We start from the raw sequence: 15,728 nt of genomic DNA on the forward strand, positions 1-15,728 counted from the left end.
CTTCAGCCGCATGTGTCAGGGAGAGAGGCGGGCAGCGGGGAAGTGAGTAGCTGATCTGTGTCAGCTCCTTGCTTCAGCCGCGTATGTGTTCAACTCAGATCGGTGTCCTCTGGACGCCGATCTGAGTTGAAATCGGGACATACCTCCCTCCAACCGGGACCGCAGGACATGTCACCCAAATTGTGACTGTCCCGCGGAAATCGGGACGGTTGGGAGGTATGATGAATGTACAGACTGAGTTCATGACACCAATTGTGGAAATATTTTTTTGTGCTTTCTACAAGGACAGTAAAGGAAGTGCTGTTAGGCCGGGTTCACACTGTGTTGCAGCAAAAGAAGTGCAAGGTTTAGGGTTTGCAGAAATAGCAATCACAAGTCACAGTACTATGGTTCAGTCATGTACAGGAAGGCTACTTGGCAAATACTGTACCGATCACTGACCTCTAGGACAGGAGTATGAACCACAAGGTGGAGCCATGTTATACTATGTCCACGACTACGACAACTCCACAAGTTGCAGGAGACAAACAAATGTCTAGTATTTCCTAAAGCCAAGTTATTTAGTTATTCCTTACTGCTATTATCACACAATGTATAACACTGACTGTATGATCCGTCACACTGAGCAGGAGAGGCAGAGCTGGACAGGACACATTCATGTAATGACCATAATATATGACAGTGCACCGAGCGACAACCTGAACCGCACCCGCCTTACTGTGTTTCTTTCTTTCTCTTGCTTGCAAATTTCCTATAAAGGAAAGAACCATTGGATGGCGCCACTAGGTATGTGTAACTGCTTACTATCTATCTATCTATCTATCTATCTATCTATCTATCTATCTATCTATCTCCTATCTATCTATCTATCTATCTATCTATCTATCTATCTATCTCCTATCTATCTATCTATCTATCTCCTATCTATCTATCTATCTATCTATCTATCTATCTATCTATCTATCTATCTCCTATCTATCTATCTATCTATCTATCTATCTATCTCCTATCTATCTATCTATCTATCTATCTATCTATCTATCTATCTCCTATCTATCTATCTATCTATCTATCTCCTATCTATCTATCTATCTATCTATCTATCTATCTATCTATCTCCTATCTATCTATCTATCTATCTATCTATCTATCTATCTATCTATCTATCTCCTATCTATCTATCTATCTATCTATCTATCTCCTATCTATCTCTCTCCTATCTATCTATCTATCTATCTATCTATCTATCTATCTCCTATCTATCTATCTATCTATCTATCTATCTATCTATCTATCTATCTATCTATCTCCTATCTATCTATCTATCTATCTATCTATCTATCTATCTATCTACAGTATCTATCTATCTATCTTCTATCTATCTATCTATCTCCTATCTATCTATCTATCTATCTATCTATCTATCTATCTATCTATCTCCTATCTATCTATCTATCTATCTATCTATCTATCTATCTATCTATCTCAGTTTTGTACAGCACCGCTGTTGGACTTCGTGCTGTCATATAGCTATTGCCCACTAGGTGTCGCTGTGGTATTGCACCTCCGTTGCGCGGTTTTCTACGGTTTTCTATTCGTCTCTGCAGAGATTATATTATTACAATAATTATTATTTTATTTATTTATTCTGATATAAAGCAGGTCATTACTTCCACAGTTTCATCTTAATTAAGAATCGGAGCCCTTCCTAATGTGACGGGGGCAGATTGCGAGGTTATTCTTTGTAGGTCAGGTCTTAGCGGCTGTGATAGGTCTGATCGTTATCGAATTGATTAGTGATTGAAATGTAATTAAGGAGATACGTCCTGACATTTACTCCAAAGTTTAAGTAAACGGACAAGGAAAAGTCATCCTGCGGTCTAATTAAGTCCTCCGTGTTTTGGCTGCGTCGCCCGGTGGACTTTCCCATGACAATGTAATCCACAGGCCGTAGTCAGCGACCGGAGAATTCTGGGCTCAGAGACTTCTAGTTTATCCGGCCAGAATGAAATACATTACAGTACGGTGCTTATAGTCTGAGATGGGATCCCTTACATGTACAGGCCCAGAGCCTGAGGCTGCACCACTGAGGCGTTCCAGGGATCGGTGTAATCATTCCAGGTTTCAGTAGGGGCATCAATGTTTAATCATTGATATAGATACAAGGCCCAAAATGGAAGGGTTTGGACCAGAAACCGGAAGCGGTCGTCTCTGTTAACCACTTCATAAAGTTTTGACCTATTGAATTTATTGAATTGGTATTATATTAAATGAAATATCTGGCAGATCAATGTCTGACATCTGGGACCTGCACCTATCTCCACAACAGAGGTCCCCTACGCCTGTCCCCGGGACTTGCATCCCCACCAGATAGAGTCCATAAGGGACTGCCTTCATCCCCGCTGCTTTCTCCATTGACTTCTATGGGGATTTGGAAACCATCAAGTGGAATCACCTGAGCAAGTGCGAGCACTTCATTGCAAGAATGGGGCCTTGTTCTGGAGATACTGAGAGCAATATAGTTTAAAGGGGTGCTCTTATTGTAACAGGTTACTCCCCATTCATATAATAGGCGGGTTCTGTGCATCCCCTATGGACAGGAGAGAACTTGTTTAGATGGAAATACCCCTTTAAGGCTGCAGTTCGCAAAACAACCACTGGGTGGCCTCACCTAGAGATATAGGATCTGACTTAGTGAAACTATATTGTCTTGAAGAGCTGATCATCTCAGACACCAGGTAAGGACGGACACATCTATAGGTGTTGTCCTGTATCTAACAGAGATTTATCACATGCCCTGTGGCTATGCCTTAAGGTGGGAATACCCCTTTAATACTTGCTTATACAGTTGGATCCTATAGGTAAGTCTTAATAAGTTCCACCTATTAGAGTTGATGGGATTTTAAAAATAAATGCTTTCTTAAAGAGACAGCGCCGCTATTGTCCTTGGCTTTGTTGGTATTATAGAATTTCCAAGGTTTTTTTTCCGTTCTCTCATCCCCTTTAAATGGCGTTTTCCTTAAAGCGACAGTACTCACCTAAATTCCATGCCATTTCCATGTGTCTGTTCACAGGTCACCGTCCTAATAATGTCTCCTTCAATTTACAGTAATGTCATTGTTATTAGGGACTCATACTTTGGATCAAGCATCAAACGAAAACTTAGGTATCCGAGCGCTCGCCATTGCACATCTGCATCTGCATGCCTGCATCGTGTCGCTGTGTGTGGTATGGGGGATGTCTCACTATTCATTGCATAGATTCGGGTGTTTAAAGAGTCCTTCCCCCTAAAAAAAAAAATTCAAAAATTCAAAATTTTATTTAGCCAATTTCAACGGAAATTTTAGTGTTTCTGGGAAAGCTGGGTGGCTTAGTGTGCCAAGCAATAAGTGTCCGATTTGCAAGGGTGTGGACGTCGGGAGCCCACAGATCGCAAGAACGGAGGTCTCAGGCCCCCCCCCTTAATGAATGGTGGTGGGCACCTCCCCAGGGCCCCTGATAATCTGACTAGTGGGATCGGTGGGGGGTCTCCTTAATTGTTCCCCTAGTGATCACATAACATATGGCACAACCCCTATAGGGAAGCATAACTGCATATTTAGGCATATTTGCTATGTATATAGCGCCCCTAGTGGTCAGAAATAGATCTATTTAAAGGGCCTTTACAGTATTTACTATTGAGTGCCGCATTGACTTGAATGGGCTGAGCTGCAGTACCAGACACAGCCACACGAGGAAGGACATCACTGTGTCAGGTACTACAGTGCTCGCGCCTGGGGGGTCAAACCCTAAATACGCAACAATGTAAAATCCAGGACTAACCCTTACAAAAGGCTGAACAGAAATATTAAGGCCAAAAGAAGAACTCATCGTGCAGAGGTAGCAGAGCTGAGTTTGTCCATGTACATTATAATAAGTGGGCGCTACTCGGGGCAGAAAAAGAGCCAGTGAGTAACAAATTCAGCTCTGCTACATCGCCATCTGCTGGTATTTAGGGGGAAGTACTCTTTAAAGCAATCGACAGGTTTAAGGAAATGTGTAAGAAAAAAAAAAATTTAAAACGTCAACCATATACTAATGTATTTTATGTTATAATAGCGCCCCCTTGCTGAGATACGTGTACTGCCATGAGCTATTACGAGAATGGGATTGAAAGGGATATTCCGATTTTAGCAAATAAAGTTTATATAAGTATTAAGAATATACTTCTCTGTATTCATCCTTCATGCTGTCAAGATCTGTGCTTGCAGTCAGTGAATGGAAATCTGTCCTGGTCACGTGATGTAGCCACAGCTGCACCGTATGTAACAGTCCGGTGCACCTGTGTGTACAAGACAGATTTGGTTCCTTGTAGAAGACAATGGTTTCCATTCAATAACTGCAAGCAGAGATCTTGAAAATTGACAAGAATGAATATAGAAAGTGTATTAAAAATTTTGGAACTTCCCCCTCTTCATAGAGGACCTTTCACCATCTTCATCAACTCCAAATTGTTGCATCCTTCAATAGGCTCCACTGATTCCAGCACAGTTGAAATTTTTTCTCTAGCCCCCACCGTTCCTGAGCAATCATCGCTTTTAGTTTCAGAAACCAATATGCTAATTAGGTTCTATCCTGTCAAGTGGGTGTACCTAGAATGGAACCACCCACTTGGCAGTAGAGAACCTAATTAAAATATTGGTGTTGAAAATAACAGCACTGATTGCTCAGGCATGGTGGGGGCTAGAGAATAATTCCAACTGTGCTGGAATCAGTGAAGGGTTCAAAGAGTTGGGGTTGGTGGCGGTGGGGAAAGGGCCTCTGTAATAATGTGGACATGGCTATACATGTTGCCTCCGTATGTTGGGTGCTATGTAACATCAGATATGTTAGGAGGTCTCTTATCTCTTACACATTTTCTAAAATCAACCGACCCGGTTACTAGAGCATGTAGACGTACTGCAGCATCGAGGCGGGATATGGGGTTGTATCTAGAAATGTCATGCTTTGTGAAATATTTCAGTGTGGATCTAGTTGTAGTTCGCTGTATAGCTCTTGTGTAATATCACATTCTCACCTGGAGCTCTCGCCTTATCCTCAGGTACGCTATGTCAGCCATCTGTCCTCATATTCATCATCAAACCTCATGACATTTACCATAAGACTTACCACAGCTTTACTTGTCTGATACAGAGCTCCAAATCCCCTGCAGAGGCTTAATAATATTCTGTCTGTCTTCAGGCACCACTAGAGGGAGCTGATGAGCATTCTGGATACTGTTTATACAGTAAACTCATCAACTCCCTCTAGTGGTGACTACAGAAGTCTACAATTTAGAGTATTATTTAAAGTGTATCTGTGTTTCAATTCTTTTTCAAATTAATAGTTCAGGTGAATATGAGAAACTTTGTAACATATGTTATCAGAGGAGTGTGCTTCTCTCTCTTTCATCATCTCCTCTCCTGCCTGCTAAACTGCTGAATTCACTGCCAGATCCATTTTTAGTGAAGACAATCTGCAGTTCATAGAAGTGTATGGAGAAGGTAGGGAGGTGAAGGGGTAGTCTAGTGAGAAAGAAACAAGCGGCAGCACATACTGCCGCAGATCACAGTAAGTGTAGCAGGTTTCTAGCAGTTTTCAGCAGATTCTAGCAGTTTTCCAGCAGGTTCTAGCAGATTTCGAGCAGTTTTCCAGCAGGTTCTAGCAGTTTTCCAGCAGGTTCTAGCAGATTTCTAGCAGTTTTGCAGCAGGTTCTAGCAGATTGTAGCAGTTTTCCAGCAGGTTCTAGCAGATTTCGAGCAGTTTTCCAGCAGGTTCTAGCAGATTTCCGGCAGGTTCTAGCAGATTTCTAGCAGTTTTGCAGCAGGTTCTAGCAGATTGTAGCAGTTTTCCAGCAGGTTCTAGCAGATTTCGAGCAGTTTTCCAGCAGGTTCTAGCAGATTTCCATCAGGTTCTAGCAGATTTCTAGCAGTTTTCCGGCAGGTTCTAGCAGATTTCTAGCAGTTTTCCAGCAGGTTCTAGCAGATTTCTAGCACTTTTCCAGCAGGTTCTAGCAGATTTCGAGCAGTTTTCCAGCAGGTTCTAGCAGTAGAGATGTGACTAATGCTCTGGTGAAATAGACATTTTACTGTAATCTGCTCCAGGACGTGTGTGTCTTTCTGCTTCTCACTCCTCTTCCTGCTTTCCACTCCCTCCTCCATAGACTTCTGTGAACTGAAAACTATTTACTGATCTGGTAGTGAATGGATCAGTTTAGCAGACAGGAGAGGAGCTGATAACAGAAGATAGTAGCACACGCCTCCAATATATTACAAAGTTTCTTGTATTCTTCTGAACTGTTCATGTAATGACCAGGATGGATGTGGATCACAGGTCGTGACTATCCTCGCTCGTGCCATAGACTTTGGCAGGGTGAGGGCGAGTGAGTTGTTCCATTCTAGCGATTGATGGGGATTCTAATAGTTTTTCGTTTGTTATGGATGTGCATATTATACTGTATACCTGTATATTGACTGGTGAATTTGATTCCTGGTGCAAATCCTTGATTTGTGGTTCCACCGGAGTTATCCTCACACTTGCCAATGGCATCGTAACGTCTGGGAGGTTCATGCAAGAAGAGACGACCTCCCTTCAGTGGATGGTTCCTGTATCCATTGGATTTCCAGCCACATGTGACCTTAAGTCATTAAAGGGACGTGGCTGCCACTTTTCGAACCCACATCACAAAAGCAGAGTTGCACAGGGTCAGGGGACAAGGTCATGCAAAAAAAAGGTTGAGCCGCATGCACATTGCCCCCTGGTTGTAAAATTGTTAGTAACTTCCTGCATGTGTTGGACATATCTAAGCTGAGAGAAGATTCACCAAGAAAAACGACTTAAAATTCCTTAGAAATGACATTAAAAATGTGAAAACCGTTTCTCAATATTGGACTTCAGTGCTGAGATAGGATCCCATAAAGTTACAGGCCTAAGGCCTGAGGCTGCACTACTGAGCAGTTTTCACATTTTTAATGTAATTTTTTTTTCCCCTAAATTGAGTCTTCAAGCTTCACATTGTCTCTAGAAAAAATGATCACATAGGTGAAGATCTAGGTTTGATGTGGCAGAGCAAAAACCATACACGGGGTCCTTGGTAACCTAAACTGATAAGGACTTGGTTACAAAATCGTACCCATCTGTCCACTATTCCTGGGACAAGAATATTCATCACATGGAGCCGATGTACAGGTTTTTTTTTGCATGGAAAATCAGTTTACAAGTGCATGTGCAATGCCTGAGTACATGAAGTAGAGCAGATGCATGAGTAACCCTGGGGACCGGCATGAGGGGGAAATAACAACCAAAAAAATCAGAAGATATACTGGTCATAACCAGCATATCACCCCAGCCCTGCAGATAGAGAGGTTACTGTCACCACAACCAGCATATCACCCCAGCCCTGCAGATAGATAGGTTATTGTCACCACAACCAGCATATCACCCCAGTCCTGCAGATAGATAGGTTACTGTCACCAGAACCAGCATATCACCCCAGTCCTACAGATAGATAGGTTACTGTCACCAGTACCAGCATATCACCCCAGCCCTGCAGATAGATAGGTTACTCTCACCAGACCCAGTATATCACCCCAGCCCTGCAGATAGATAGGTTACTCTCACCAGACCCAGTATATCACCCCAGCCCTGAAGATAGATAGGTTACTGTCACCAGAACCAGCATATCACCCCAGCCCTGAAGATAGATAGGTTACTCTCACCAGACCCAGTATATCACCCCAGCCCTGAAGATAGATAGGTTACTGTCACCAGAACCAGCATATCACCCCAGCCCTGCAGATAGATAGGTTACTGTCACCAGACCCAGCATATCACCCCAGCCCTGCAGATAGATAGGTTACTGTCACCAGAACCAGCATATCACCCCAGCCCTGCAGATAGATAGGTTATTGTCACCACAACCAGCATATCACCCCAGTCCTGCAGATAGATAGGTTACTGTCACCAGAACCAGTATATCACCCCAGCCCTGAAGATAGATAGGTTACTGTCACCAGAACCAGCATATCACCCCAGCCCTGCAGATAGATAGGTTACTGTCACCAGACCCAGCATATCACCCCAGTCCTGCAGATAGATAGGTTACTGTCACCAGACCCAGCATATCACCCCAGTCCTGCAGATAGATAGGTTACTGTCACCAGACCCAGTATATCACCCCAGCCCTGCAGATAGATAGGTTACTCTCACCAGACCCAGTATATCACCCCAGCCCTGAAGATAGATAGGTTACTGTCACCAGAACCAGCATATCACCCCAGCCCTGCAGATAGATAGGTTACTGTCACCAGACCCAGCATATCACCCCAGTCCTGCAGATAGATAGGTTACTGTCACCAGACCCAGCATATCACCCCAGTCCTGCAGATAGATAGGTTACTGTCACCAGACCCAGTATATCACCCCAGCCCTGCAGATAGATAGGTTACTCTCACCAGACCCAGTATATCACCCCAGCCCTGCAGATAGATAGGTTAGCATCACCTTAATCAAATTGTGTTTCCTCCATTGCCAAATTATTGCCCCAGTATGCATATTAACTCTTTAGATCATCAAGTGGTGGCATCTGTTGTCTTGATCAGTTGCTGCTGAATATGACCATAAACGCAGCATCTTTCTATACTTTGATAACCAGCCATGATGTCCTTATAGTGGTCGGGTTATCTTCTCATACATGTATTGTCCTCTTGATAACCAGCCATGATGTCCTTATTCTGGTCAGGTTATCTTCTCATACATGTAGTGTCCTCCTGATAACCTGCCATGATGTCCTTATTGTGGTCAGGTTATCTTCTCATACATGTATTGTCCTCTTGATAACCAGCCATGATGTCCTTATTCTGGTCAGGTTATCTTCTCATACATGTAGTGTCCTCTTGATAACCAGCCATGATGTCCTTATTCTGGTCAGGTTATCTTCTCATACATGTAGTGTCCTCCTGATAACCAGCCATGATGTCCTTATTGTGGTCAGGTTATCTTCTCATACATGTAGTGTTCCCTCCTGATAACCAGCCATGATGTCCTTATTTTTGGTCAGGTTATCTTCTCATACATGTAGTGTCCTCCTGATAACCAGCCATGATGTCCTTATTGTGGTTGGGTTATCTTCTCATACATGTAGTGTCCCCTCCTGATAACCAGCCATGATGTCCTTATTGTGGTCAGGTTATCTTCTCATACATGCAGTGTCCTCCTGATAAGCAGCCATGATGTCCTTATTATGGTCAGGTTATCTACTCATACATGTAGTGTCCTCTTGATAACCAGTCATGATGTCTTTATTGTGGTCAGGTTATCTTCTCATACATGTAGTGTCCTCCTGATAACCAGCCATGATGTCCTTATTGTGGTCAGGTTATCTTCTCATACCTGTAGTGTCCTCCTGATAACCAGCCATGATGTCCTTATTGTGGTCGGGTTATCTTCTCATACATGTAGTGTCCTCCTGATAACCAGCCAGGATGTCCTTATTGTGGTCAGGTTATCTTCTCATACATGTAGTGTCCTCCTGATAACCAGCCATGATGTCCTTATTGTGGTCGGGTTATATTCTCATGCATGTAGTGTCCTCCTGATAACCAGCCATGATGTCCTTATTGTGGTTAGGTTATCTTCTCATACATGTAGTGTCCTCCTGATAACCAGCCATGATGTCCTTATTGTGGTCAGGTTATCTTCTCATACCTGTAGTGTCCTCCTGATAACCAGCCATGATGTCCTTATTGTGGTTGGGTTATCTTCTCATACATGTAGTGTCTTCCTGATAACCAGCCATGATGTCCTTATTGTGGTCAGGTTATCTTCTCATACATGTAGTGTCCTCCTGATAACCAGCCATGATGTCCTTATTGTGGTTAGGTTATCTTCTCATACATGTAGTGTCCTCCTGATAACCAGCCATGATGTCCTTATTGTGGTTAGGTTATCTTCTCATACATGTAGTGTCCTCCTGATAACCAGCCATGATGTCCTTATTGTGGTCAGGTTATCTTCTCATACCTGTAGTGTCCTCCTGATAACCAGCCATGATGTCCTTATTGTGGTTGGGTTATCTTCTCATACATGTAGTGTCTTCCTGATAACCAGCCATGATGTCCTTATTGTGGTCAGGTTATCTTCTCATACATGTAGTGTCTTCCTGATAACCAGCCATGATGTCCTTATTGTGGTCGGGTTATCTTCTCATACATGTAGTGTCTTCCTGATAACCAGCCATGATGTCCTTATTGTGGTCGGGTTATCTTCTCATACATGTAGTGTCTTCCTGATAACCAGCCATGATGTCCTTATTGTGGTCGGGTTATCTTCTCATACATGTAGTGTCTTCCTGATAACCAGCCATGATGTCCTTATTGTGGTCAGGTTATCTTCTCATACATGTAGGTTAGAGGAAATCTTTAATCCTCAGCAAAATTTTTAATTATTTAAATTTGCAAAAATGTTTAACTTTTAGTTGTCTACAAATCTAAATATGGTTTTGTTCGTTGATCTTATCCTTCTCAACCATGTGAACCGATTTTTATTTTATTAGCTATATTTTATATACTTAGACTTGTTCCCTTTGTACATAGGAACTGGTTGATTTTCCAGAGGGTGGTCCATGGAGGATACTAACTCAGTCTCACCATGGACCTCCCTGCTGACATTCCTTGGTATGCCCCTATCTTGAATACTAAATCATTTGAGCCCATTATACGGAGATGAGGGATGTTCAGTTGAATCCACATATGTCCATCTTCCCTTCTTGGGTAGCCTGTACAATCTAGGTCCGTGGTATCTAAACTCTCACTTTCTCATCTCCAAGCGTTCTTTCTTGCGATAAAATCTCGAAGTCATTATAAAGGGGCCCCTTCCCATGTTTTTGTCATGAAACTTTCAGGACAAAAATATAAAGAATCCTGAGCGAAGAACATCCAAAAATGGTTGTTTGAATATCTCCTGTGCTGATATTCGACTACTAGAAATGACAGACATGGACATTTTCTGTGTTTTTCTACTAGACCTGCTATGTATTTATTTCCTCTTTAGTATCTCCAGCTGGTCTCTCATTCCACCTATGGATGTATTATGTGTTATACTTACAGGACCTTAGGAGGCAGTGTATGACATATGGATTCTGACAGACTATGTAACATTAGTGTCTTTCTAGGAACAAGGGTAATCCTTTGGGGCAGTTAGTTCTATAGAATGAGTGCAGCACGGGAGAAGTCCTGTATTGTCTATGTTAGTGTATACCTAAAGTAATATATATCTATGGCAGTACATCTCTCTCTCTCTCTCTCTCTCTCTGTATATGGTACTGAATATCTATAGTAGCAAAGAATAAGTAGAGAGGCATTAGATAAATGGACAAATAGACTGATTCAATTCAGTATTATTTCAGCATTATTTATTTCAGCAAATTCAGCATTATTTATCTGAATCATTTTCGGGTCATTAACTTCAGCTGTGATGTTTCATTTGCAAACTCACTACCCCTCCTGGTGACAAGTTCAGCCAGCAAACGAAACATCACATCAGCACGTGGGAGTGATTTATTATCTGTGATTTCATTGCAGGGGGAGTGGAGAAGGGAGGGGTTCACAGAAAGTGAGGGCAGGCAGATGAATCTTGGGAAATGTAGTTTGTCCACAGATTCACTCAAAAGTGATTCAAGGAGCATCAAGGAAAGTAAAGCCAAGCAAAGGATGGACAAGGGAACAGGGGGGATTTAGCACTGAAGAACATTTTTGTATAGCGTCACTGTCCTGCCTTATCTAGGACTCAGCAGTGCCACAGAAGAGCAATTAGCAATGAGATGACTCTGCTCACTCTGTTCCAGTCTATACAGCAAAGCTGTAAAGCATTCTGCATAAAAACAGGAAAAGTCAAGTTATTGTGCATTTAATGTTTCATATATCCATATTGCAGGTGAAGGGAACAAACTTTGCTTTATTTAAGTGAAGTGTCCCATTCTTCACTTATTTGCCTCCTTCTGCAATTGATCAGATCTCTATAATAGAAGTCTATGGAGAGGGGAGGGAGGAGGATAAGAAGAGCTCATCAAAGCGGAGAGACATCTGCACTGTAGAGAGACAGTTTTCTTTCACAACACTGCTGGGTCGTCAGGAATTACCACCCAGTCTGACACATATAATGCTGTAGACATCTCCTACATTAGTGTCGCTCCTCCCCCACCCCTCTCCTTAGACCTCATTGCAAATTGACTCTGTGTTTGGAGTGTGGACTGAAATCACTCCCTGTAAAGACAGGAGTAATAGTTGGATACAGACACTTTCATTAGCGAAGTACATTGTAATGTTTGTTCTCTTCACCTGCACTATAGATGTGAAGCTTGCGAATAGCGGCGCACAGCGGGATATTATCACACACCGCTGGCGATATATGATCAAAACAACTGCATATAAAGGTGACAGGACAGAATAATTGCACGACTTCAAGGAACAACTTAGAAACATCTCAGTAAAAAGCTTCTAAGGTCACTCTGAGACATTTCCAGTAGACACCTTGTATAGAGGGCTGGTACGTGCATTCAGATGAGTTCCTACCCCATCCGGATGGTTAATTCTGTATTATATATCCAGAATTATCTACATGCAGGGGGCCTGGGAAATACTGAAACACAAAGAGCAAAGAGACAGCTATTACCATTCCTGACTTCATAGTCTGTAGATAGTTCAGCTCAGTGGGTGTGCTTTACTGCAGCCGAAAATGATGGAAGCTAAGAGACCTGTTCGGGACCGATGACATCACTCATATACGTCACCGCCGAGACCACTGATTGGTCTTAGCAGTCATGTGAACCTCACAGCTCCTGGAACATGAGGGACAGGAGACTGGGACATGGCAGGGGAGCATCAGCGATTTCACCAACCCTGTCTACCCCTGGGGTTGCTTCATATACTGTATAACCCCTGATATTGGCAGAAAGGTGCCAATAGATTAAGACGGTCTAAGGAAAGTGATGAAACCCAGTCTTCATCCAGTATGAGTCTTATCTGTGTGTATGTTGTATAGCATCATTGTCCTGCCTTATCTAGGACTCAGCAGTGCCATAGAAGTGTAATTGGTAATGAGATGACTCTGCTCATGCTGTTCCAGTCTATACAGCAAAGCTGCATAAAACAGGAAAAGTCAAGTTATTGTGCCTGTTCTAAGAGCCATAACATAGACACCACTTGTATTATAATTCATGGGCAAGTGCAAATGAAATATGTTTATAAAAGAAATATAAGACTGTGAAAAAGTTGTCACTGTATGATCTCTTTATAGTCTTGAAATTGTGGATCGTGACGCATTGCACTATGTACAAACTGATTTCAGATTTAGCATTTCCCTAGAATGTGACTTTTTCTGTCCAACATACTCATCTTACCTCTTTCAGTCAAAGATGGAGCCTATTGGATCGGGTACGGCTATCCAACCCACGTGGGAACAGCCCAAAAACAAAAACATTTTCCCCTTTGAACATTGATGGAGTAGAAGAGAGCCCCTCGAAAGAGCCAAAAAACATTGCCCTGAGTAATAAGGAACGATTCCGCACTGCCCTGAGGATGAAAGCTTATGCTTTTTGGCAAAGCTCTGAAGGTAAACTTCCATTTTTTTTCAAGGGGTTTTCCCATGATATTAACTTTCTAGACAATTAAAAATTAAACATTTTTGTAAAAATTAATTATTTAAAGTTTTGTTAAGTTTTAAAATTTTATCTCTAACCGTTTTAGTTGTGATGGTCTCTTGTCTTAATCTTCTTCTCATGTATCTTCTCATACATGTAGTGTCCTCCTGATAACCAGCCATGATGTCCTTATTGTGGTCAGGTTATCTTCTCATACATGTAGTGTCCTCTCCTGATAACCAGCCATGATGTCCTTATTGTGGTCGGGTTATCTTCTCATACATGTAGTGTCCTTCTGATAACCAGCCATGATGTCCTTATTGTAGTCAGGTTATCTTCTCATACATGTAGTGTCCTCCTGATAACCAGCCATGATGTCCTTATTGTGGTCAGGTTATCTTCTCATACATGTAGTGTCCTCCTGATAATCAGCCATGATGTCCTTATTGTGGTCAGGTTATCTTCTCATACATGTAGTGTCCTCCTGATAACCAGCCATGATGTCCTTATTGTGGTCAGGTTATCTTCTCATACATGTAGTGTCCTCCTAATAACCAGCCATGATGTCCTTATTGTGGTCAGGTTATCTTCTCATACATGTAGTGTCCTCCTGATAACCAGCCATTATGTCCTTATTGTGGTCGGGTTATCTTCTCATACATGTAGTGTCCACCTGATAACCAGCCATGATGTCCTTATTGTGGTCAGCTTATCTTTTCATACATGTAGTGTCCTCCTGATAACCAGCCATGATGTCCTTATTGTGGTCAGGTTATCTTCTCATACATGTAGTGTCTAGAGATGAGCTAGTAGTATTCGATTGAGTAGGTATTCGATAGAATACTACGGTGTTCGAAATACTCGTACTCATTCAAATACTACTCTTATTCGCAGTAAAGATTCGATTCAGAACCAGCGTTGATTGGCCGAATGCTATACAGTATAGCATTCGGCAAATCAACGCTGGTTCTGCAGCAGGTTCGTCTTTGTTAGTCGGGAGAGCTGGCAGTTTGCGATAACGAGTGAGCTTACTTTTTCTCATAGGAATGCATTGACCAGCGTTGATTGGCTGAATGCTATACAGTGTACAACATTCGGCAAATCAACGCTGGTTCTGCCGGAGGCTCGTCTATGAGGAGGCGGAGTCTAAAATCAGACCACAGCAGTCTCCATTGTGGTCCGATCTTAGACTCCGCCTTGTCACAGACGAGCCTCCGGTAGAACCAGTGTTGATTGGCTGAATGCTGTACACTGTTTAGCATTCGGCCAATCAACGCTGGTCAATGCATTCCTATGAGAAAAAGTAAGCTCCCGCATAACAGCAAGCTGCCAGCTAAGTTTCTGACAAGTCTCAGACCTTAGAAAGTTCCTGCAAGATATGTCACAACTAAAAAGGTTAGAGAAAATCTGTAAAACTCTGCAAATATTTTAAATTATTTATATTTTCAAAAATGTTTAAGTATTAATTGTTGAAAAATATAAATCTGGATATATTCCGGCTTCTGTATGGAATCTGTTTTAAGGTTAAATTGTCAGTAAATTTTTAGACAACTTAGTTTGATTTCATTTAACCCATCCTACCAGATCTCTTCCTGTGCAAAGAGAAGAACCTCTAATAAACAAATTCAGCTCTGCTACATCTTTACATAGACAGTCCATACATATATGTCATATATTGTGAAGTCTGGTGAAGATAAATGTGCTAACTCCTAGAAAGTAAATATAATATAAAATTGTAAAAATATGTTCAGTCTCAAAGTCACTAATCCCCTATACATTTTTCCTATACATTCAACCTGGTAATTGTCTTATCTGCCCCTGTAGATGCTGGAACAGCTGGAGATCCCATGGCTGAAGGAGGATACAGTAATGAGTTCATGGTAGAAGATTTAATCCCTACGATAAAAGTGGCTATTCATGCTTCTAGGTATTCCGGAGTAATCCATCATATTATCTTGTATGAATATAAAGTTTGTACAGCAGAATGAGGCCTGAACATTGTACTTGTAGACCATAGTATAAATGTGATGGAGAAACACTATAAAGCTGCCACATGGAGACGACCTGCATGTAC

At 42.0% G+C, this 15,728-nt stretch overlaps 1 protein-coding gene across 1 annotated transcript in view; it reads left to right on the plus strand.

The window, feature by feature from the left end:
• The window catches only part of KCNQ3 (potassium voltage-gated channel subfamily Q member 3), a 73,684-nt gene that overhangs the window by 25,087 nt on the left and 32,869 nt on the right, over positions 1–15,728 (plus strand). Inside the window, exons 8-11 of the mRNA XM_075271946.1 lie at positions 760–786; positions 3,110–3,166; positions 13,424–13,626; positions 15,479–15,581. Coding sequence (XP_075128047.1) covers positions 760–786; positions 3,110–3,166; positions 13,424–13,626; positions 15,479–15,581 — 390 coding nt within the window. The remainder of the gene's footprint in view (positions 1–759; positions 787–3,109; positions 3,167–13,423; positions 13,627–15,478; positions 15,582–15,728) is intronic.

Source organism: Leptodactylus fuscus, chromosome 4 (assembly GCF_031893055.1).
Source record: "Leptodactylus fuscus isolate aLepFus1 chromosome 4, aLepFus1.hap2, whole genome shotgun sequence".
NCBI lineage: Eukaryota > Metazoa > Chordata > Amphibia > Anura > Leptodactylidae > Leptodactylus > Leptodactylus fuscus.